Here is a 24,172-nt window from a genome sequence, read left to right on the forward strand (position 1 = left end):
GCAAATACTGCTATGCCAGACGATTCAGCATTTCCTCTCAATCAATGGATGAAATATGCTTCTGTTCATTCCTTACGATTGACACTTTCACATGCTATGATCTCTCTCTCTCTCTCTCTGTGTGTGTGTGTGTGTGTGTGTGTGTGTGTGTGTATCATATATTTTATAGGGCTTTTTGTTTAACAATGCAAGGACTTGGGAATTTTGATCTTGCCTGCTCTAATCTTTATCAAATTAAGAAAGTTTACATTTTGGTGTTAATTGTTAGCTGTGTGCTTTTTACATCGAATCACACACTCACCTAAAACAATCTCCTTTTATATTGTTCCAGTCCCAGGTGAATGTGACTACTAAAAAAGCATGCTAGGCTGTGCCTTGTGTATGCTGTCAACAGTCAGTTAATGCTTTAGAAAGAATAAGGCAGGAACAGCTGCATTGCTAACCATAGTTATTAGGCTGTCTGTCAGTATGCTTTTTAATATGCTTATATTACGTTTCTATCATTGATGTTCTGCAATGTGTTTTTAACGTTGTACACCGCCCTGGGAACTTTTGATAAAGGGGGGAATATAAATTGAATAAATAATAGTAGTATTAGTAAGTACGTTTCCGAGCACAGTTCAAAGTGTTGGTGCTGACCTTTAAAGCCCTAAACGGCCTCGGTCCAGTATACCTGAAGGAGCGTCTCCACCCCCATCATTCTGCCCGGACACTGAGGTCCAGTGCTGAGATCCTTCTGGTGGTTCCCTTGCTGCAAGAAGCCAAGTTACAGGGAACCAGGCAGAGGGCCTTCTCGGTAGTGGCGCCCGCCCTGTGGAACACCTCCAACCAGATGTCAAAGAGAAAACCAACTACCAGACTTTTAGGAGACATCTGAAAGCAGCCATGTTTAGGGATGCTTTTAATGTTTAATAGATTATTGTATTTTAACATTCTTTTGGAAGCCGCCCAGAGTGGCTGGGGAAACCCAGCCAGATGGGAGGGGTATAAATAATAATAATAATAATAATAATAATAATAATAATAATAATAATAATATATTATTATTATTATTATTATTATTATTATTATTATTATTATTATTATTATTATGTCTTGTATGCAGAAGGCCTCAGGTCTGGGAGAGACTCCTGTCTGACAGCCGCTGCTACTCTATGTAATGGGCTCGGTATAAGGCAGCTTCCTATGTTATTTGATAAAAATCCAAGACTATTATGTGACCAAGTGTTTCACGACTATTATGTGAACAAGTGTTTCACATACACACAATGTTTCAGTAGCTCTGCATATACCGTCAGCTGCCAAATAAAAGTAAGTGATTCCCTTTCACAATACCTTCCAAAGTGGACTTCTTCGGTGGTGCGGGCGCCGCAGTGCTAATTGCTGGGGCATCTGCCCAGGAATCCCAGCCGCCTAAAAGGTCAGGCTGGCTTGCGGAGGAAGCCATTTTAGGCGGGTCTGGTGCCAAATTCCCTAGAGGGATGCAAACCAAAATTCATGGATAAGGTAAAAGCAGGCAAGTAACGCTGTGTAATCTGAACAAGGAATACAGATTCAAATGCAGCAATTATACTGGATTTTTTTTTAAAAAGAAGTTTCTCTCTTAGAAATCAATTAGAGTTTGTTAAAACACACACACACACACACACAAATAAACAATCACTCTAAATCCATTTCCACACATACTGAGAAACATGAAACCCATATTGAGAAATAGGAACTCTAGAAGGTTCTGTGGTGCTTTCATTCACAATACTACACCATAGTTTAGTGCAGCGATGGAGAACCTCTAGTCTAGATGCTGCTGAACTACAACTCGCATCATACCTGACAGGTGCTGATGTTGCAGGAGTCAAACAACACCTGGAAGGCCACAGATTCCCCATCTATGGTTTAGCGTTGTAAGGCTGAGCCTAACCTTCTCCAAAGTACACACACGACTTTTCCTCTCGTCTGGCATGGCTGTGGGGTTGGAAGCTTCCGTTTCTTTTTTGGATTAAACCATAGCTTGTTGCATCACCCAAACCCTAAACTTTGATTAATCTTAAAACAAGCCTGGTTCTCCTACTGTTTATTTTGGAAAGTTGCCCCATGTGTTTGGATAAAACAGTATGGCACTTTGAATCAAGACTGAACCTTTCAAAACTTAAAAAAAAGTTTTGGATTTCTTAAGAATTCTCGAGCAATATTGCTGGGCCCGAGCTCAATTTGTCTGGGTTTGGGTGACAAGAGATGTTGTGGTTAATAAAATATACAGAGAGGGAAGAGGGAACACACAAGCTTGGGGCTTGCTGCAGCTCATTCTTGAAATGCTAAACTATGGTTTAATGTTACTTCCAGACCCAAGTAATATCTGTTAGTGTTATATATATATATATATATATATATATAATCTCACAGCATATGGTAAGATTCTTATTATGGTGTCTGTGTCCTACCTTTCATTGAAAAAGTTCAAGGGATACATGATGGAAGGAGTAAGCTAAGAGACATGATTCTCCAAAGGTCACACAGTGACCAAGTTGGAACATGAATTTCCCATTTCCCTCGTACGAAACCCCCCCCCCCAGCCTATCTTCCAGGCTCAATGTCAATTAGTCTTTTGAACGTGGATAATATGTCAAATATATAAGAATGTAACAGGCATATACTGCTAGCTCTGTCAGCCTGAAGCAGGATGAAACGTTTTTGATGTTACCGTCTTGATAATTGAGACTAGGAGACCCAAACTAGTGGAAGATCATAGAGATAACTTAACCCAGTGCCACAAAACAGCCCAAGATTCACAAAGCTAAAGTGAAAGTGGATAGAGTCCCTTCAAGTCAACTAAGACATTTCTGAGCTGTCGCAGGAGGTGGCAGCCTAGTAAAATGGGTCATTTGCTCCCCCTTGGGGGGAAAAGAAAATTGTCTGGAAAATGTCACACCAAAAAGTAATAGGCTTTCCTTGAGAATTCCTCAAGGTCTAGGGAGTATTCCCTTTACTTCCAATAGCAATGTCCCTTTTCAAACATGAACTGATGGTGGGACATCATGCTTAATAAAGCAGCTCAAACCCACATTGTATTTTTCGTGCCAGAGCTCTTTTTATGACATTATAAACAATAACTTGGGGTCACCCAAATGGATTGGCAACAGCTTCAGAACAGACAAAACACAGCTCTTCTTCACATGTATACTTCAAGGTGTAGAACCCAACCATTAGCTTAGATGACTAAAAACAAACTTCTCCTTCATCAATTTGCCTTTGAACAGCTATTTGACCATCAGTGCTGTCAAGTATCCTGTTTTCCCCAGGAATCTCCCTTATTTCAAGCAGTTTCCCACTGCTATCCCTTATTTTTTATATCCCTTTAATTTCCCGTTTTTTCAAAGGAAGCAGCTCCTCTCCCTCCCCCTGCTGGCCAGGGACTGGGAAGACCTCGCCTCCTTGCAGCCTCAAAGCAAGCGGGAGCCATTTCCCGCGCTTACAGGTGTCGTAGCCCACGGGCAGCGTTTCCAAAATACAGTAAGCCTACTGTGCTCGTTCACACCAGTGCCGCCCACTTTTGCTTCTGGCTCCGCCCACCACTGCCATGTGACTGTCCCTGGGATAGGTGAGGCTGCTGATCCCTTATTTTCAAATCCAAAACTTGACAGCTATGTTGGCCATAGAACCCAAAGAGACCCTGTCTGCAGAGAAGCAATATGCCACTGGATACCACCCCCTTCATACCTGGAAGAAATGTGGTTGTCCACCATTTGTCTAGACCAGGGTTTCCCAAACCTGGGTCTCCTGTTGTTTTTGGAGGGGTCATCCCTGACCACCGGTCCTGCTAGCTAGGGATGATGAGACTTGTAGTCCAAAAACAGCTAAAGACCCAAGGTTGGGGAACACTGGTCTAGATGAAGGTTTGAGCTGATCCAGCTCAAAAGGATCTTATATTGCGCTCTGAAATGCAACAGTAACTGTAAACCGGCCATCCCAGCACAAACATTCTGTCATATAACTCAAGGAAATTACACACAACCAAGATATCGATTCTTCTTCGGAATCTGATAGCATGGAAACAGAACTATAAGCTATGGTAGCCGGCACCCAGCTGCAAATAGACTAGTCGTTAATGTTCACATATGCTTACTTTTAAAATTTAAATAAGTCTCACCTACAGAAGATTTGCTCGGCAAGGCGAAATATTTATCTAAATTTCAGCTCCCATCTGTGATCACCTAATCAAAATAATTTGTTGCACTTTTCAAATAATTAAATTGCAGCTGCAGCTGAGTCTATAACTGCACTCAAAACAGTACGAGCCAAATCTGTACGTTGATTGTGGCTCCGTTCTAAAATTATTTACTGGACATTCATCTGATACAGAAGCACTAAACCATAGCCTACAGGGCTATAGATCTAGATCCCATAACTAACAAACTTCCCCTTCCCTGCTCATCTCTATCATTCCAAGAAATGAAAGCTATTAACACAGGTCATTAGTGTAGCTAAGCAGGTGTCCCAGAGGCCTTGTTGCTCTGTGTGCCCAGCTAAAAGACAACCAAAACACAGGCTAGAGTATCATAGCTCTGATAAGCAAGGAGCTTATCAATGCCACTACAGGAGACTGTGCTTAACATAGGAAGCTGCCTTACACCTAGTCAGAGCTTTGGTCCATGTACTGTCTACACTGACTGGCGGTGGCTCTAGTTTCAGGCAGGAACTGGAGACACCAGAGATTGAACCTGGAAACTTCAGCATGCAAGGCAGATGCGCCACCAATATGCTGCAGTCCCTTCTCTGCTGGCGACTAAAGATTACATTGAGTCCTAAAGTGATCACAAGAGTAGCACTTAGCCACTAAAAGTTAGAGTCTGAAGCCAAGGAGGGAGGCATCTCAAGTAGAAGGCTTTCAAGCAGTTTTAACCTGCTTTATAGCAGGGGCAGTTATAGAAACTCAGGTATATAAGCTAAAGGCCAAATGGCTCCTTAAAGCAAGGTTGCAGTCACCAAAATGGAATGTCTAGTTGCCATTTAGGGTAAGATGGCTCTAAAGTCTTATTTTTCAAATGATGGGCGGACTGTGGTTGATTCTCAGTTAAACATCTGGCTAGTTCAGATGATAACCTTGAGCTAGGTTAAGAGGTTTGAGAACTTAAAGAAGAACAGTCACCTTATCTAGGGACAGTCCACATATATATTGGCCTATTCCAATCTCTTTTTCTTAATAGTAAATGCTCAGGCTGCATAGAAAAAGCATTTTGGTTCCTGAAATCCATTCCATCTGTGCAGATAAAATAAAACTGATAGACTCCTACAGGATGGGGCATTTGTGTGTGAAAACAGTCCAGATCCAATGATCCCAAGATGCACCTCCAGATGGCAGAGATGTCAGGCACCATCCTGGCACTCATGTATCCTCACTTTGTCACAAGTGGTCGGTCGCAAGGTACAAAATGTGCCTGACACCTGGGTAATTTTAAACACTGGGCAGGGTGGGCAAACATCAGGCTTTACAGAACACAGTCCCACATGTAGGTTACTCCTGCTCATGATGAAACATTTAGTAACTTGCAGATTATGTCAAGTATTTATTTAGGGCACGGATATCACAACTACTGTTCACTGTTAAAATAGGTATGTGTACAGAGATTATTTAAGAAAAGACACTGAGCATTACATTTATGCTATAAGCCCCAATAACAGAAATCTCCGTTGCTGCTGTACTAACAGATCTCCAGCAGAGCCTTAAGACAACTGTGCTCAGAAGATCTTTTAATTCTCTAATTAAAGACGACAACCAGGACGTCCTGAGGAGGAAGACACAGGTTCAGCATGACATAAGATTTAAGCCTGTCTAAGACTGATGCACATACTATCACTTCGCAATCCAGCCACCGCCATCTAGAAGAGGCATGATGATTCCATTTAAGATTTGTCTCCTTGCATTCACCACCTTAGGACCTCTTACGCAGGACCACAAATTTGGTGGCCAGTCGTTCTAGAGAACGCAGCACTGAGAAGTCTGGGACTGTTCCAACTTTGGAAAAGACAATATTGAGGTAGATGGAATAAGGGTCTGTCTCAACATGAGGCAACTGTAGATATATGAGTTAATAAGATATGAATGGGGAATGTGCAGAAGTAGAATTCTGTACATAACCCATTCAGTATGCATGTAGGCCAACACAACGGAGAATGTGCATGCACTTAACAGCATATGCAGAGAATCTTGTAGACTGGGCAATAAGTCTCCAAATGATATCAGAGAAATGCTAATCGGGTTTAGGGATTTCATGCACTGCCCAGTCAATGAGAATTTCCATTATAATGTCCACACTTCACATTGCAACTCCTATTAATCACATCTTTTGTGATTAAAAAGGACAACAGTATTAGTAAATCATAATACAGTAACACCAAACAAACAAAACAAAAACAGTCACCAGAACAATTTCACAGAAAAACCACAGTAAGTTATTTTCAGAAGCTGGTAATGGAAAACATGTAAGTCTTGAAACAGGATCATGAGAGCAACTTGACAATGTAAATTCACTTCTGAAAACCTTGGTTTCACAACCAGCCAAGCAGATAACTTGTGCTGGGACGGTACACTGATGTATGAATAGATGACCGCTTCAGTGATTGCTTTTTAAGTTTGCTTAATTCATGCATTGCCTTGGTCCTGTCAGAATGGCCCATGAAACAGAAACCCGGCTTACGTCAAATGGAATAATTTGCCCATCTAGCTCAGGGACTGCCCTTGAGGCCTTCTCGCTGGTAAGACATCTGAAGGCAGCCCTGTATAAGGAAGATTTTTAATGTTTAATGTTTTACTATGTTTTTATAAATGTTGGAATCTTCCCAGAGTGGAGGGCAACCCAGTCAGATGGGTGGGGTACAAATAATAAATTATTGTTGTTGCTGCTGCTGTTGAGTTCAGAACTAGACAGAAGCAACCTATGTCCCAACAAGTCCCCGCTCCAAGCTTTCAAAGTTGAAAAGGGGTGCGCCCCCTTCCCAAGTTTCTCACACCTTGCAGGAATGTTGAGGTTGCAAATGTGCACTCTTTTGCAATGGGTAGGTCTTCTCCCCTCTGCAAAGGTGACATCTGGTTTTACGCAACAAGGCTGCACCCTGGACCAGGGCTGGATTTAGGTTTGATGAGGCCCTAAGCTACTGAAGGTAATGGGGCCCTTTACATGTCCAGCTGTCCTTTGTCAACAACAAATTGTCACTGTTTTTTGTGTTGAATATATGCTATATAGTAAGTTATGGACCTAATAGGTATCTAAAGCCATTTGCACAAAACAAATGGGAGCCTACACAACACAAAACACTGTTGCTGTATGTACCGTATATACTTGCGCATAAGCCGACTTTTTCAGCCCATTTTTTGGGCTGAAAAAGTCGCCCTCGGCTTATGCGCAAGTGAGGCGGGCGGTGGGGAAGGAAAAGCAGAGAGAAAGAGCTTCTCTCCGCTTTCCTCTCCCTCCCCCCACCCCACCGGGAAATGTGCAGGACGGGGCATCTTCTCCGATCCAGTCCTGTGCGTTTGCAGCTGTCTGCGAGGTGGTTGGGAAGGAAAAGCGGAGAGAAAGAGTTTCTCTCCGCTTCCCTCCCCCCCACCCCACCAGGAAATGCGCAGGATGGAGATCTGAGATCCCATCCCTGCGTTTGCAGCTGTCTGCGAGGTCCTAGCGCCTCCAGACACAAGCTGGAAGGGTAAAGACGCCTCTGCCTCCACTCACCAGCAGAAAGGCACAGAATGGAGGATCGGAGAAGCACTGCACAATGCTTCCCCCTCTGTCAGTTGGGGGGGGAGAGAAGTGGAGAGAAGCTCTTTCCTGCAAAAGGCACAGGACAGGATCAGAGAAGCTGGGGGCACTGGCTTGCCAAGGGTTAAAAAGGATTGAGTGGGATTCCTAGAGAGGTCAGGAAATACCAAGCCCACCTACAAAAGGAGGAGGGGGCCTTTGTCTCTCTCTTCTGCATGTGCTGCATCCCTGGCGCCTCCTGAATCCAGTGAGTCTCTGCTCATCTTGCAAAGGGTCCATTGGGGAGAAGAGGGGGGTCCCTGGGATGAAGGGGAGGGTGCAGGGAGGACCCCCAAGTCAAGGAACAGAGGCTCTTGCCCCCCTCCTCTCTGCAAAGCCCAGGAGGAGGCAAGGTCACAGGAGCTCTGCAACTCTTATCTTCCTTTGGATCCATTCACAGCTTGGCTGTTTGGGAAGGGAGGGTTCTTTGGGGAGGGAAGAAAAGGGCCTGAAAATAAACCCCCTCACACTCAGGAATCAGTCCCATTTATTGATAGAGGTTGTAGGGGGATGGAAATATTGTTTTGTGTTATGAAAAACTAATAAAATCTTTATAAAATCTTTTTTATAAAAAAAGAGGAAATATTGGACATAAAATACACCAAAGAAATAAAAAGGAAAGCCTAACTGTTGGAAGAGGGGAGGGGGCAAATAAAAGAAAGCGCTTATTCCTGTGGTGCAGAGTCAAGCCTATGGAACTCCTTGCCCCTGTTTTTCTTTGAAATAAATATTCAAAAACATTTAATCTACTGATGTCTCAATTAATGTAATTTTATTTATTTTTATTTTTGAAATTTACCAGTAGTTGCTGCATTTCCCACCCTCGGCTTATGCTCAAGTCAATAAGTTTTCCCAGTTTTTTTGTGGTCAAATTAGGTGCCTCGGCTTATATTTGCGTCGGCTTATACTCGCGTATATACGGTAGGTTTTTTTTATCTTATATTCTGGAAATGTACATCCAGGTTTTTTCCCCTTTAAATTTTTTTGGGGCCCCCAAGAGAGTGGGGCCCTAAGCTATAGCTTGTTTAGCTTACTGTATACGTAAATCCGGCACTGCCCTCAACCAAAGCTGTCTCCAGCTTCCTCATTCAGTTGATCAAAGCCTCGTCTCCACAAGAAGGTTGTGGGGAGGAGAGCTGGCATCCCTGCTCCTGCTTGCAAAGTGACAGAAGGAGGAAGGAGAAGATCCCCTCCTCCTCCAAGACAAGTTTCCCACCCCTCCCCCTCTCCAATTTCTTCCTCTTCCTGTGTCAGCGCCTGTCAACCTAAGCATGATCCCAACGATGCTCACGACAACTAGAGGTCACTGCCCAACATGCCAGCAAATCTTATCAAGTGACCTACAGCTGATAATTTTAGAAAGACTCTGTGCATCTTTATCTAAGGTACAAAGCGGATGCTATTTGTATGCCATTAAGTCAGCAGAGAGATCTCTTCCTGATTCCACAAGCAGCTATTTTTAGGTTTAATCAGGAGAGAAGCCTGAACAACAAATGTGTGCGTACTTCTTCTAAGAGTTCAGAGTTGTTACAAGTAGGAGATCAGGGTTATTTTACACATCCTGTTAATACCCACACATGCAAGCCTTCAGCAAGAGCTTTTTATGTGTTGAGCGGCATTGATGTTGTGCTCCAACACAGAGACACTATCCCACATCATTTTCGCTCACAGCAGGATTCTAATAAATCAGTAAGGAAAAGGGGGGAAAGAGCTGCGACCTGATCTCTCATTTCCCTGTGCCTATGGTGGAAACACACATGCGTATAGTCAAAAAGCAATTGCAAAGTCGGCCCAGTGGCTCCAACTTGCAGTTTTCTCCACTCTCCTTAAATGAGCGCCGGGGGTGGGGGGAGGAGCATTTTCTTAGCACAGAAGAAAATGAGAGTCCTCCTGTGTGCAGCGGGAATTTGATCGGATCTGTGTACAGCGCACTGAATTCATAGCATTCTTGCTGATTTGATTAAAGCCAAGTGCCTATGCCATAATTGCCACAGGTGTCTGCATTCAATTCTTCAGTTTGTTTGTTTTTTCAATCGGAATGAAAAGAAGACTGCCAGAGGAATTCAAAATGTGATACAAACAGGTACAAATCTGCAGACAATTTGCTTTTTAATATTATGGCATAGTTATTTATGTTTGCCTTTATGATTTCAGAGATCTAAAACTCTGCATTTATGAATCTCCACCTCCCTTACCTTTTCCACCTTAAAGGAACTGTTTTGCCAAACAATTAATAGTTACCACCACTAGTTCTCAAGTATTTTATTTCAAATCTAAATTAGCTGAAATTAAGTTCCATTGAAGTAAACTAATTTAGGCTATAATCCCAATTCTTCGGAGTAAATCTTGCTGAATTCAATAGGCCTTACTTCTAAGTAGATATGGTTGGGGCTGTGCTGTTAGTCGGGACCCAACCATTATCAGTTAAATCTTTGTCTAGCTTGCTTTATTTAAACTTGAAAAAGTGGTATCAGACTTCCTACACCATACAGAAGATAATACTTAAATTATTAGCTCCTAGTTAAAAGGATATGCAATATATATGTGCCAGGCAGTACAAAATGTTGTAACAAGGCACAAGTGGTTAAGGATGCCAGCACATAGAAAGTTTTAAGTCAACAAGACGATTTGTTCTATCATTCTAGAAGCTGAAATGAACTTCTGTAGCTAGTGACCAATTTCATGCTTTAATGTTAACTCAAAGCATGGTGTAAGTTTGCCCACAATTTCACTGTTGTGTGACAGTTTGTATTGGCACGTAACATACACTGTTAACTCCCAGAATGTTGGCTGGAGAATAGTGGCAGGGGGAATACTTACGGGGGTTTAATAATTTTGAAATACGATGTGCTGGGAACCCAATTTCAACTATCTTCACCAAAAAGGAGCTTGTAAAAAGGTAAATTAGCCAAACTTTAGCTATGTTACAGGGGGAAAGATAAACATACACCTGCGACACAAAGCTTGTTAAAATAGCAACACCACCAAGTTGATCCGTTAGACATTAATCCACCTTGACTAATCTGAGTGGAGCATGTCACTCAACAGGCTATGTGACTGTCGGGGGAAGAGGGGGAGTGAGGAAGCCACATCAAGCATGCACTTACCTAAATTAAGGAAGTCTGTGCTAGAGGAGGGTGGTGGTGCGCTGTGTGTGGAAGGAAATGTACCAGGTGCGGTTGGTTCATTCGGACTAAGGAAGTCACCAAACAGATCGGGGCCAGTAAGAGTCGGATTGTCGGAACCCGAGGGCACTGTGAATGGGTCAAACGGGTCAGCTAGAGACAAAACACAGCATTATTGGTGTTACTTGAGATGCTTCAAGACATCTGATTAAAAAAAAGAAGTGATTCTCTCGTGAGGGTGGGCAATATGAGAATGCGGCACACAAAACTATTTAGGGTATCTTGCTTCCAAGCACACTAGCACAACTCTGCCCTCTACCACCCACCCCTGTCACTGGGGTTTAGACGCTATTGCACAACACAAGGATTTCTGCCAATCACCAACAGGAAGAACGACGATCTGCTGAGACATTCGCCTGTAAAGTCCCCCTTTTCTCCCTATAAAGAAAAAACAAAACCCGGCAAACCCTACGACATCAAGTCAACCATCCAAGCCCAGTAACAATTCCACCCAAGCAAATCAAGTTGCAAACTGAAGTTAGTGGAAAAGTTTTTCAAGCTGGCAGATTCCCCTAGCAGAAACAGTTACCCAAGTGGGCTTGCTACCCCTAATAGGAATATTTAAAAGCCATACTGTACCAGTCTGCACAATGGAAGGCATTGCTGATCTTTTTCCCCCTTTCAATTTTTTTTTTTTTAGAGCAGTGACTGCAAATGCTGTGAAATAAACTGAAGGATGCCAAAAGGGCAGCCTCCAGCCAGAAGGTCTTTCACTGAGCACTGCCAAGCAGCAGCTAACTGGAGCTGCTCAGAGGACAGTATTTATAGTTAGCAGGGAGTGGCAAGCAATGGCCAGCAGGGAGCCTGGCTGACACTCTTACCTTGCCACAGGGCTGTATTCACAGGCCAAGATGCTTTCAGATTCCGGCCGGTCCTGACACACCCACCCATCAAAGCCAAAGCTCAACTGAGTCCATTTCGAATGCAACCACGGAAAAGGAATCTGCCCATTTTAGGGAACACCTCCCCATCCCACCAACTCTTTATTTCCGTTGCAAGCAGGTTGTTAAAGCTACCGCCCCTGGCAGCGCTAGTTTTCATCACGCTTCAACAGGAATTCAATAATGAGCAAACGAATTCTCAGAGCCAGCTGAGGCTCCACGTGCAAACTCCTATCTAGAAGCACTCAAAACAATCACGGCACAGTCGCTCTCTCCTGCGACGTCAAGATGTATATTAACAAGCAATGGAACAAGACACTCCCCCAAAGCAGGGTTTTTCCCCTCCTCTTCTGGGAGTGGTCATATGACAAAACCATGCTGCTCTTGCCTTCCACAAACTGCCCCACACCCCAGTGTTAAGGAAATATTTCACTGTTAAAACTGCATTTCCAGCCACCGGAAGACCCAATAATTAACGTTTATGATGATCACAGAATCACAGAGCTGGAAGAGACCATGAGGGTCGTCTAGTCCACCCGCCTGCAACGCAGGAACCTTTTTGCCCAGCATGGGGTTCGAACCCATGACTCTGAGATTAAGAGTCTCACCCTCTACCAAATGTGCTTAAACTTTTTTTTAAAAGTAAATGGCCTCTGGAACAGAATACACCACATATTAAATTCCGCATGAGGATAAACCATTCTAAACTAGGGGGTCCATTTCTGCCCACTTTCTCCCAGCGTACAACCTCTAGGCCAGGCATGGCCAAACTCGGCCCTCCAGATGTTTTGGGACTACAACTCCCATCATCCCTAGCTAACAGGACCAGTGGTCAGGGATGATGGGAATTGTAGTCCCAAAACATCTGGAGGTCCAAGTTTGGCTCATGCCTGCTCTAGGCATTTAATCCAAGTGGATGCTTCTTGTTTCAAGGAATCATTCAGAATCCAGAAAACAGATTGACTTCTTAGATGACCAACAGACAAACTGCAAGTCACAGCTCACTGGTGAGTTTTGGGAGCCTCTGGAAGTGTGGCCAGTCCCAAACAAATTATTTAACTGCTAGGAGAGACTGCCTAGCAAAAGGTGTGTGCTGATTTTGTAGTCATTTTACACTATGGCTAGCTAAGAGACATTCTGCTGCAAAGTTCTGATTTGTAACTTTTTAATCTTCATTGAAGAAGTGGGGCTAATACCCCTAATTGGTATGCTCTGCTGTCTGATGCAATCTGCTTCTTAAATACTAGTCGCTGGAAATTGCTTTTGCTCTCAGGTCCTGCTTTGTGGGCTTCCCAGAGGCACCTGGTTGGCCACTTTGAGAAGAGGATGCTGGATGAGACTTGACCACTGGCCTCGGGGGCTTCCTGAGGGGTTTTGGCACCCGAGCAAAACATTCTGCTGCTTCCCATTGCGAGGGCAAACTCCGTAAGGCCAGGGAGACCAGCACCCTTTGGGGTACTGCTTGAGATGACCGCGGGCTCTGACTGGCCTGATCCAGAAGGCTCTTTCTATGTTTCTTACGGGAGGAACTTTGAGGCTCACAAGCACCCTCCCCAATGCCCATTACTCTGTGAAGAAGGCAACAGCTGAAGCAGACTGCAATGTGGTTTATTGGCACGTGAGATTGCCTCGATTCTGTAATTTGCCCTTCTCCTTTGGAGGCAGATCATGGCATCTGCAAGATTATTATCATTATTGATTAAATGTGTACACTGTACTGCCCTTTATCCATAGATCTCAGGGCAGTTCACAACATAAAAATACAATATAAAAAACACAAAGGACATGATAAAAACAAGAACAAAAACGCCCGCAAACCAATAATCCTCCCCCCCAAAAAAATATATTTAAAAGGAGTATAAGATTTTATTCAACCAAAGGCCTGGTTAAAGAGGAAAGTTTTTGTCTGGCACCTAAAAATAGATAATGAAGGTGCCAGGGGAATCTCCCTGAGGAAAGCATTTCACAAACGGGGAGCCACTACAGAAAAGGCCCATTCTCAAGCTGCCACCCCCTGGACCTCTCGTGGAGGAGGCACATGAAGAAGGGCCTCAGAGGATGATCTCAGGGTCCAGGCAGGTTCATATGGAGAGAAGCAGTTTGCAGTTCTCAGCTGTCTAAGGCTTTATAGATCAAAACCAGCACTTTGAATTGGGCCTGGAAACTGGGCCTGCAGTGGCAGCCACTGCAGTCGGACCAAGATCAGTGTAACATGCCCAAACTGTCTTGACCCATAGAGCAACCCGGCCACAACCCCACGTATAATGAATGCATTGTAGTAACCTAACCTAGAAATTAGCACAGCATAGATGACACAAGCTAGGCTATCCCTGATGAGACAGAGGAGCAGCTGGGTCACCAGCAGGACTTGATGGAAGCCTGAGCCATTCAAATGTTCCAGAGCTCAGCCAGGGCTTTGACAAGAGTGCCAGCCGGAAACCTGCCAGAGCTATCTGGAAACCTATCTAAAAATTAAAGTAGAAGTGTTCTACAGTTCTCAACCGTCCATGCCTGCGGACTTATTGTGTACACTTTTAGGATGGCAGCGGATCCAACTGCTCATCAGAATTCCAATGGAAGGAAAGCCCCAGTTAACATACCTGCAGAAGAAGAGGTGGCTCCCGTCAAAGGGGCACTACTCTGGTGGGGATGCGTAGAGGGCTGTGGTTGGCCACCAAAGAAGAATTCTGCTCCTCCTCCTAGAAGGTCCGCGGTAGAGTCTTCCGAACTCTCTGGGGCACCGCCAACAAACAGTTCGCTCAGCAAGTCTGCGTTGCTGGAGGAGCTCTTCATCTCCGAAGGAGGCTGCAGCAGCTCTGGGGAAGCTTCCGAATCCAGCCCAAGCAAGTCAACGCTGTCTTCTGAGGGAGTCTCTTCCAGCTGACCAGTTGGAGTGTCAAAATCAGCTTCAAATAGCGGCTCACCATCCTCTTTTTCCAGGACGTGTTTCACCGTTTCCTCAACTGGTCTGACCTCACTGGGGAAAGCAGCAAATTCCTCGTCGGAAGGTTCGCTGTCATCCCTTTCCTCCGTCAACCGAGGTCTCTCTTTGGGAAAGGGTCCCTCAGACGCCGCTTCGGAACTTTTGCCTTCTGTTGGGTGGAAGACAAGGACGTGACACCTTCTTGCAACAGGTTTACTGTAATGGTGCTATTCCACCAGTCTGCAACAACTTTTATTGGATTAATGGAGTAAGATGGGGATGGGAAACCTTTGCTGGTGGTGGGAGGAGCAAGAGTCAAAATCTGGTAAGGCAACTGCCCTTTTCCCTTCCTCGCCATAAATGTGCCACAAAGCCAAGGACCACGTGAAATTGAGCCAAGTGCCAACGGCATGGGCAGCCAAGGTCCCAACCCCCATTCCTCAAATGGGACTGCTGCCAAGTCCTAGTGCTGTAGACCTCAGTCACTCGATAGCTCTCCTTTTGCTTCTGCACTGGCAACCATGATGGGGAGAGGAGGCCAGCTATCGCACAGGAGCACATTGTTTTAGGACGCGGGCCTAATGGCAAGAGAGCAGCTCTGGAAGCCCGTATCCACAGAAACCCACAAGAACCCCAGAAAGCGAAATTGTTACTCCTCTAGTGAAGGAAGCTAAGAGAAATCCTGACTTTTATTTGCTGGGGGATATTCCTTTGAACCCCCTCCCCCCCTCCCTCCTACAAACACTCAAATTTCAGGGTGGGATGGAGAGATTTTAAGCACTATCGTTCCAGATCCTTTGCACAGAAATGATGGAAGACTGAGCTGCCGACAAATTGGGCTGCCTGAATGCTGCAATTCTGAAGGAGCAGGGCTTTTTTGTGGGATTTGGACAATTTCACACAGAAGGACCCTTCCGGGGGGGGGGGGGGGGCGGAATTGAGGCCAGAAAGGAGAAAGGAGTGCAGGTGGACAACAACACCACCCTGAGACCCCTATATCAACATAGGGTCCTTGGGGACAACCTCTTACTTGGTGCCTAGTCAGAGACAGCATTGCGGACTTCAGCTTTTCTCAGCCCAGAATTTTTTTTATTTTTTATTTTACTTTTGTGGGACTTGAGTACACAGAAGATGAACACACTGATGTCAAGGTGACTACTGTAGCAAGCAGGCCTAGAGCAAGGCTGGTGTCAAGCAACAAACAGGACAGGAGCAGCCAGAGAAGTGCTATGAAGCCACTGGTTTGCCCTACCTTGCCAGTCCAGTGTGTGGAAGAAATCTGCCTCCGCACTGCCACTCGGTGGGGAGTCCGACTCCATGGGAGCACCTTCTGGAGATGATTCTGACTTGGAGGCTTCTGCTTCATACTGGGCGGTTGACCCCGGTTGTCTAGGTAGCTCGGGCTTACCTAGCAGGCAAAAAAGTTCAAATGCAAGAAATTTAGGAACCTGCCACCTGTTAGGGAGACGGAAGAAATGAGAGCTCATGGTAAACACAAAGCGACGGGGGTGGGGTGGGGAGGGGAGGGGAGATAAATCCCCCCCCCCAACAATATGAAACAGAAGCCTTTGAAAACGCTCAAACACAAAACCAGACACATTTTTCTCATTACCAAATTTTGTTAATATTTCTTGCTGCTCTTCCCGGCTGGAGAAAAGGATCTTGGGATTTAGACCCTTGGTGTTCAAGTTATCCCAGGGGGCTCGCTCGGTGCTGGGCCTGTCCCGAGGCTCTACTTCAACTTCCAGATTCACTTGGAACAAGTCCGGATATTTCTCTTGAATGTCACATGCATCCAGATCGTACCTGCAGCAATTTTACAAAAGTTGACGACGGCAACGAATTAGACCACAATCCACAGGGAAGGTATTCTGTGCAAGCCACAGTGAAGCCAAGGGGATACAAATTCAATCAATCAATTGTATATAGCCAAAGGCCTTTACAATGCACAGCAAAGCTGAAATCACACAACATGACTTATAAAAGCTAAAAACACAAAAACATTACAGCATGAGGTTTTAAAATTAGGAAGCATTAACATATCTAGAACGGAGCTTCTTAGCTGCCAGAGCTAACTTGGCTACCAGATGTGTCATCTGGAGATCTTTATCAGCTAGGAACTCAACTGTCACCTCCTGGGGGGACTGGCCTGAGAGACAGTCAAGAACAGATGATTAAAAAAATTCTCTGGGCACTGAATATAAGGGACAAAGCAGTAGGTTATGCATGACATCCTCAACCTGACTGCATCCATAAATGCACCTGCGTTCTGTAGGGTGAAGTCCCAAGTATCTCCCCCTCTGAGGGTACCTGTTGGAACCTTAGTCCAACAAATGCCCTACGCAGCTGCAGGGAAGTCAGTGTCTCAAGGTAATGGGGCCTTGAGTGGTTGATCTTGATTTGGGGGTACCAAATAGAATAACAGGCAGCCATAATGGATACTCTATCTTGGTTGTTCTAATCAAAGATCCAATTTCTTAGGTCACGTGGACCGATACAAACTCGCCTTACCCACCCATGTGTTTGGTTATTATGATCGACAATCATCAACACGGGTCAATGCCAACTTGTGGCAGCTCATGAATAATTTTTAGAGCCCCAAATGCAGAGTGCCCACAGGTTTACCCGCTTAACCCATGCCTGGAGTTGTCAGAAGCAACAAACAGCTCTGGTGAGGAGACTCTGCACACAGGATGGAAAGGGGCTGAGCCATGCAATCTGCAGACTGAGGCTGAACCCTTAATTAACTCAGAGACAAAGTACAATGGTACCTTGGGTTATAAACACCTTGTGTTACAAACACTTCGGGTTACACAGTTTGCTAACCCAGAAGTAGTACCTTGGGTTAAGAACTTTACCTCAGGATGAGAACAGAAATTGCACGCTGCTGGCATGGCAGCAGCGGGAGGCCCCATTAGCTAAAGTGGTACCTCAGGTTAAGAATGGACCTCCAGAACAAATTAAGTTCGTAACCAGAGGTACTACTGTACACAGCTAAGGAAGAGTGTTAAAGAGAAAGCTACAGTTTAAACACACACACACACACACACACGACCGCAAAACTACTTCTGCAGTTCAAGTGGGAGTACTTGTTGCCATTATGCTGGGGAAAGTTATCACCAAACAGGTTATCTACGTACTTCGCAAATTTCACAGTAGTGGCATTCCGCGGGACAAATCCTGTATGAAACTGGATCTGGAACATCTTCATTGATGCCATCTTGCAAAGCAATACAAAGAAAGAAAGAAAGAAAAGGACAGGACATGATTTCTGTCTTTGTGATGAATTTTAAGTTGTTCTCATTCTCTGTATGTTTTTTTTTTTTAAACCAAAATGTTTTATGATCACCACATACAACTTCTCAGCATTGAGTGGTATCTAAATATCTAAAATTAATTAAACAAATAAGATATAAGACAAATAATGTGAAACGAAGCAATTAATGTCAGGCAATATTGTGCACTACATCAGAGGTATCCCCTGCCTGCTGGTGTTATTAGTGACTTTGGCCAGGGAAATCACTTTGTTACTTCTATAATTTATTAAAAGCATGTGAAGTGTTGTCTCCTCTTCTGCTTTTCCAGATGTAGGGCAGTTATAATCAGTCTTGTCCAACCATGTGGGCAAATAAACTGCCCCAAATAGGAATTAGGTGCTACGGCAAGTAAAAATATCCCTCAAAAACTCCAGCGGAGCTCCGGAAAGAAATAAATAAAGAAAGAAAAAAAGGAAGGAAGGAAGGAAGTTCTATCTTTTCAGCTTACCTTGGCTTGGAGTCTGCCACCCAAAGTGGACCTGGCATGATAGATAACAATGAGAACATCTCCTTGGACTGTTATGCCTAATGGGATCAAAGCTTTGCCATCTTCCATCTTAAAATCCCTAAGGGAGAGGGAGAAAAACCAGGCATCGCGCGTCAATATGCAGCAGTGCAATTTAGAAACATTACAGCACAGGTGGGGGAATGCGCAGACCCGCTCCCTCAGATGTTGTCAGTCTCCAACTTCGATCATCCCCTGCCACCACGGCCAGAGGTCAGGGATGATGGGAACTGTAGTCCAGCAATATCTGGAGGGTGCCAGGCTCAGTTCTCGAGCGTCTCCGTTGATGAGTGTTTCGGAACCAGAACGCCAAAAACCCAGAAGTAAATGCTTCCGTTTTCGAATGTGCCTCAGAAAGTCGAAAGTCTTCCACTGCATGTTTTTCAATTTTCTCAACACAATTTGCAGACTGCCCTTTGCACCTCTGTTTTCGAAAGTGTTGGAAGTCGAAACTGTCTTACGGAACGGATTATGTTCCGAGAACCGAAGTACCACTGTGACTGGTTACAATTTGATTTCTTCAACCCCCAAGGAGCCCGGCGGGTGCGAGGCGGTGGGTTGCGGCAGCGAGGCCATGCCCAACTTGCATCAAGCTACGCACACGGGGCTCCTATTCCTTCTCGCAGGAACATTTTAAAGGAATCTGGGCTACTCACAAGTTGCTACACAAGAAAGCTAAGGATGAAAAAGCTTAAGTGGGAAGTTCCTGCCTGGACTGCAGATGACATTGACACAGACCCCTGAGAAACTCAGGCCTCGCTACCCACTTACTTCATTTTATCATATTCTTGTGAGGTAGTGGCTACTCTTTCGTCCCCGACATAAACTTCACAGAAAGGCCTGCAGCCATTGCGCTGCTTGTTGAACTGCGGGACTGGAGTCATGACAATAGACTTGATGAGGATGGGCTTGCTGTGAGGGATGATGGGCTCTTCAGCCATCATGTCGCACATGTACTCTATATACCTGTGGAAACAAGGATGCAGCAGAAGTCAAACAACGTAATGCTTCGAGTCGGTGAAACAATGAACTCAACACCCTGGTCGGTTGTTCACAGCCTTGCAAGTCCACAAAAAGTTTCTACGCCATATGAATACTTCCCTGCTCCCTCTAGCCACATGTGTTACATGCCAACATTTGAGGCCCACAGATTATCTGAAAAGAATAAAAGGGCAGTTCTCTTCAAAAAAATTAACACTTCCCTGCCCAGGCTAATGAGTCCTAGAAGACCAGTTCCCTGCCTTGCAGGCCTTTTCCTACCTAGCGTGGAAGGATGGGGCCCTGGCTAACTCCAGCCACAAAAACTGAGGCAGCTGAACAGGCTCTTGGGCTGAGGTACTGTTGTTGATTTTAATTTTGTGTATCTTTATATTTTTACTCTTATGATTTAAGTGGAAATCATTCACTTTATGTACTTTTCGGTGTTTTGTTTATGACTACTTCTGTTACGTTTGCAGTTATATAATTTTTTTATATTGTAAGCTGCCTTGAGCATGGTTTTAACTTTGGGAAAGCAGCATACAAATAAAATGACTGATTGACTGAGATTTTACATGTCGCAGTTAGACAAACAAGCGGCTCTTTACAAGAATGCATATCTAATAGGGCATAGTTAGAGCTCACACACAAATAATGATTGACTCTTTACAGAAAAGGGCCATATTTTGCAACTTCTGCATAGTTTGCTACTTGCTTGGGGCAAACAGCAGTTATTCCAGGCAAACAGGTGATTGGCAGATGCCACTTGTTTCCTGCACACTAAAGAATGACTCAACCACACCAGATCATGCAGCTAGTCTGTGAAGTGCTTTCAAGTAAGCACTACACAGATATTCAAATCCTATCGATGGAAGGGGAAATGAGGGCCTTGCCAGCTGGACTCTGATCCTCAGAGCCCAAGCTGCCATTCAGATCTATATAGGGCCCCCAACATGTTTAGGCTTAGCTGGAGATGGGAGAGGTAGCCCCTTGATGTAATTAAAAAAAAATCAATGTAGTGTGTAATGTCTGCATGAGATGCATTTCCCCCCGTCTTTCTTTTTTAAATCTTCCCTCTATCTCCATTTTCATAACGTATATCAGGGCTTCTGCAAAAAAAAAAAAGGAAAGGAAAAGACAGCTTCATTGAACAACTGAACAATTGCTCACCTCTTATGAGATGGCCAAATGCCCGGCGGACAGCGCTTCATGCTAAACATATAAACAGCAGCTTCAGCCGTAGTGAACAGACGGCAGAAACATAAGAAAGAACACACGACGACGGCTGATGCTGCTCTTCCATCCTGCCAAAAAAATATATATATACAAGGGTAGGAACAGTAGCTATTGATGGGGAAATGTCATTTATTATATACCAGCTCTTGGGTAACGTTTTCAATCAAAGAAATGTCACAAGTCCACTACCGAATTCATGAGCAATTAGGCACAAGCTCTAGTCTATGAGGGAGGAAGAAAGCTCTCTTTGTTCCAGCGACAGGAACAGAGCACGGATACTCCTTGGACATTCTGATACAGTTTGGTTAAGTCCCAACTTCCACATTACTTCAAATTCCCCATTTTCTGTATACTTTTAAAGGGGTTGTGGACGGGGAGTTGAGATTCCAAGTGGATCAGCTGCTCAGTGGTTTCTCCTCCAATCCTATCCTATCACTTTTCAAATGTTGACTCTAAGTTATGGTATCTCTCTTCTCTTTGCAATCTACAATGCTTAGTTTTTAAAACCATTTTATTTGCTCCACCCACCCACCCACCCACCCACTCACTCAACCTATCCATTCGTGGAGGATTTTGAGAGAGTCAACATTTCTTTGCAACTTCCTTGTATTGTTGGGAGCTACAGGAGCATTTCAAGACCTGTTGCGACTTACAAGGCAGTGCACAATGCAAACGTTCTTTGGGTCTTGCTTCAGCCATAAATGCATGTTCTTGCAAATGCTATAAAGGTTGTGAAGATTTGGCGAACGCCTTGCTGGCCAGCCACATTCAGACACCTGCTTTAGAGACAGAACAGGGTGGGGTGAATGAATTTAACTCATTTTAATCAGAAACTTGTATAGCTTTCAAGCCTGCTATATAACAAATGAAATAAATATTCAACCCCCCCCAAAAAAAGATCTCCAGAAATAGGCTATTTCAGACTCTGAACCCTTGATTTTATTTTGCAAATTTCACAAAAGGAAGCTCAGCTGCTTAGCAGGCATGTGACGACCTGCCATCTGTTTCATGATGTTAAGAATGTACTACAGAAAGATGCTAGGCTAACCTTGCTGAATTTCTGCACATTTCCAAGCGTCCTCATGATTTAGCAACATAACACAATTTAGATTAAAGTGTAGCAGTGATATAGGTATAGGCTTTTTTTTTTAAAGGTCTCCTTTTGGTCTCATGGCATCTGTTTATACTGCTGCTCTAAATCCATTTCCACGCATTTTCGGAAACCAGAACCTGCACATCGCCCTTTCCCAATTTTCTGAAAGGAGATAACATCCCTGTCATAAGAAAGCAGGGTGTGATAAAATATGTATCTCTCACATGTTTTATCATTTATTTCAGCCAATCAGCTCAGGGTATAAGCAGAATGTTTCATTTTACTACAATGCTGCAAGAAGGGTGAGGGATTTGTGATTCGCCTAAGGCCACTGAGGAACTATCACAGCAATGCTTTCTACCCAGGTTTCCCCATCTAATTCCGGAGGCTACCAGTAAACCCCAAAGAAGTGAAATATAAACACACAATTGCACTAACCTGGTGGCTTCCAGATGTTTTGGACTACAACTTACATCAGTCTCAACCAGCCTCCAGCCAACATGGCCAAAGGCCAGGAATAATAATAATAATAATAATAATAATAATAATAATAATAATAATAAAATTTATATCCTGCCCTTCCTTCTGAAGGAGCCCAGGGCACTAAACACATCAGTACCAAAAACATTTTTAAAGCATTCTGTAAACAGTCCAAACCATTCCAAAAATATTCTCTCACTTGTACAGGGACGCCAAGCAGGTAGAAGAGATGAGAAATAAGACATATCACTCCTCTCCCTACATCCTAGCAACTCTTACAGCTTCCCACATGTCAAGGAAGCACCAGGTTACAAGTTTCTACTGGAAAAGAAGAAGACACTGCAATGGCAAAAGGAACAGTGGCAAAGCAGCACTGGCTTACAAACCCTGTTGTGAAATCTGGAGGGTCTGTACGATCTCGGAGACAGATTGTAGACAGCATAGCGTCCGGGGTGTTTCGAGTCTAAGAACAACCGCACGTCTTCTATGTTATTTTTTATTGCAGACTCAACACCTTCTGCCGGAAAGGACATCACTGGGGAGGAAGAAGGGGGGAAAAAACGATAGCAGGGGCTCAAGCCTTTGTTTTCATAAAAGCAGCTAGAACGTGCAATTTGATAAAGGATGATCTTATCATACCAGCAATTCTGGAAGTGATGTATGATAAATCCAGATCCCCCTTGGCATAACTGAAATATAAAGAGAGGAATACTCAAGTTAAAACTACAGAATCTCTAGGCTGGTTCAAAAATGGAGACAGAGTTCTCAGGATGGGAGGTCAGTGGCGCAGGAAGCCTCTCCGCTGCCCGGGGCGTCACGATGCACGTCGGCTGCACTACGCATGCCCGGAATTTCCAGGTATGCATAGCGCATCCGGGCTGGCACTGTTGCTCCTGCGGGAAGCGAGCAGCGGCTCGTCGGGCTTCCCTGTACATCTGTAAAGAAGCATGGACGGGGGGCCAGGCGGTGGGGGAGTGGCGGGAGGGGCTGGGGAGTGTCACCCCCCGCCCCTGGAACCTGGGGCGGCCCGCCCCCTATGCCCCGCCCTTCCTATGCCACTGTGGGAGGTACATTACTAGGTTCTCTATGCCAGCTTCCTCGCCCTTCAAGCTGGAATACCAACACCTCCCACCCACCTTTGGAGAGTCTCTCCTACATCTGTCTCAAATTTCCAAATTATAGAAGGTATCTAAAGAATCTAGCACAGCAGCGTAAGTTAGTAAGCAGATGGCACCATCCCATTCATGAACCTCTCTGTCTCCCGGGCAGAATATGAGACATATCAAACATCCCAAAACTGAATGTTTTGAATACTTAAGGCAACCGACTTACGAAAATTCTTAGGGGGGGGGGGAGAGAGATAAGACTATTCCCAGTGGTCTACATCAGCTTTCCCCAACTTCATGCCCTCAAGATGTATGGGACTACAGGTCAATTCAGCTACCGGTCAATAATGGCCAATAGTCAAAGATGATGGAAGTTGTAGTCCCTATGCCTGGAGGGCACTCGGATGGGGAAGACTGATCTGCACGAAAGGTTTGTGAGATTAACATCCCATTCTTCCCATGGCTACTGCAGCACTAACTTCAAGCCACAGCGGCTGTAGAAGCTTCCTTGACTTGGAGAAGTGGGCAGATACACCCTGCTCTCCTTCCCCTTCTTACTGCAATGAATAGTGGCAAATGACTGAATCATCATTCCCACCTCCAGAGCTAACAGGGAAAGGTCATATAGTATGTTGTGCAGGAGGCTCATGGGCAATATTGCAGCTCTCTGCTAGCCTTGAC

The 24,172-nt window shown here is 44.5% G+C and overlaps 1 protein-coding gene across 1 annotated transcript in view; it reads right to left on the bottom strand.

Moving 5' to 3' along the window:
- Nucleotides 1-24,172, bottom strand: part of GAK (cyclin G associated kinase) — a 69,508-nt gene that overhangs the window by 7,786 nt on the left and 37,550 nt on the right. Inside the window, exons 13-24 of the mRNA XM_033174017.1 lie at nt 23,025-23,074; nt 22,772-22,920; nt 21,466-21,588; nt 20,747-20,880; nt 19,370-19,564; nt 18,542-18,659; nt 17,917-17,996; nt 16,389-16,582; nt 16,029-16,184; nt 14,454-14,945; nt 10,895-11,065; nt 1,336-1,473 (exon numbers count right to left, since the gene is read on the bottom strand). Coding sequence (XP_033029908.1) covers nt 1,336-1,473; nt 10,895-11,065; nt 14,454-14,945; nt 16,029-16,184; nt 16,389-16,582; nt 17,917-17,996; nt 18,542-18,659; nt 19,370-19,564; nt 20,747-20,880; nt 21,466-21,588; nt 22,772-22,920; nt 23,025-23,074 — 2,000 coding nt within the window. The remainder of the gene's footprint in view (nt 1-1,335; nt 1,474-10,894; nt 11,066-14,453; nt 14,946-16,028; nt 16,185-16,388; nt 16,583-17,916; nt 17,997-18,541; nt 18,660-19,369; nt 19,565-20,746; nt 20,881-21,465; nt 21,589-22,771; nt 22,921-23,024; nt 23,075-24,172) is intronic.

This window comes from Lacerta agilis, chromosome 16 (assembly GCF_009819535.1).
Source record: "Lacerta agilis isolate rLacAgi1 chromosome 16, rLacAgi1.pri, whole genome shotgun sequence".
Taxonomy (NCBI): Eukaryota; Metazoa; Chordata; class Lepidosauria; order Squamata; family Lacertidae; genus Lacerta; species Lacerta agilis.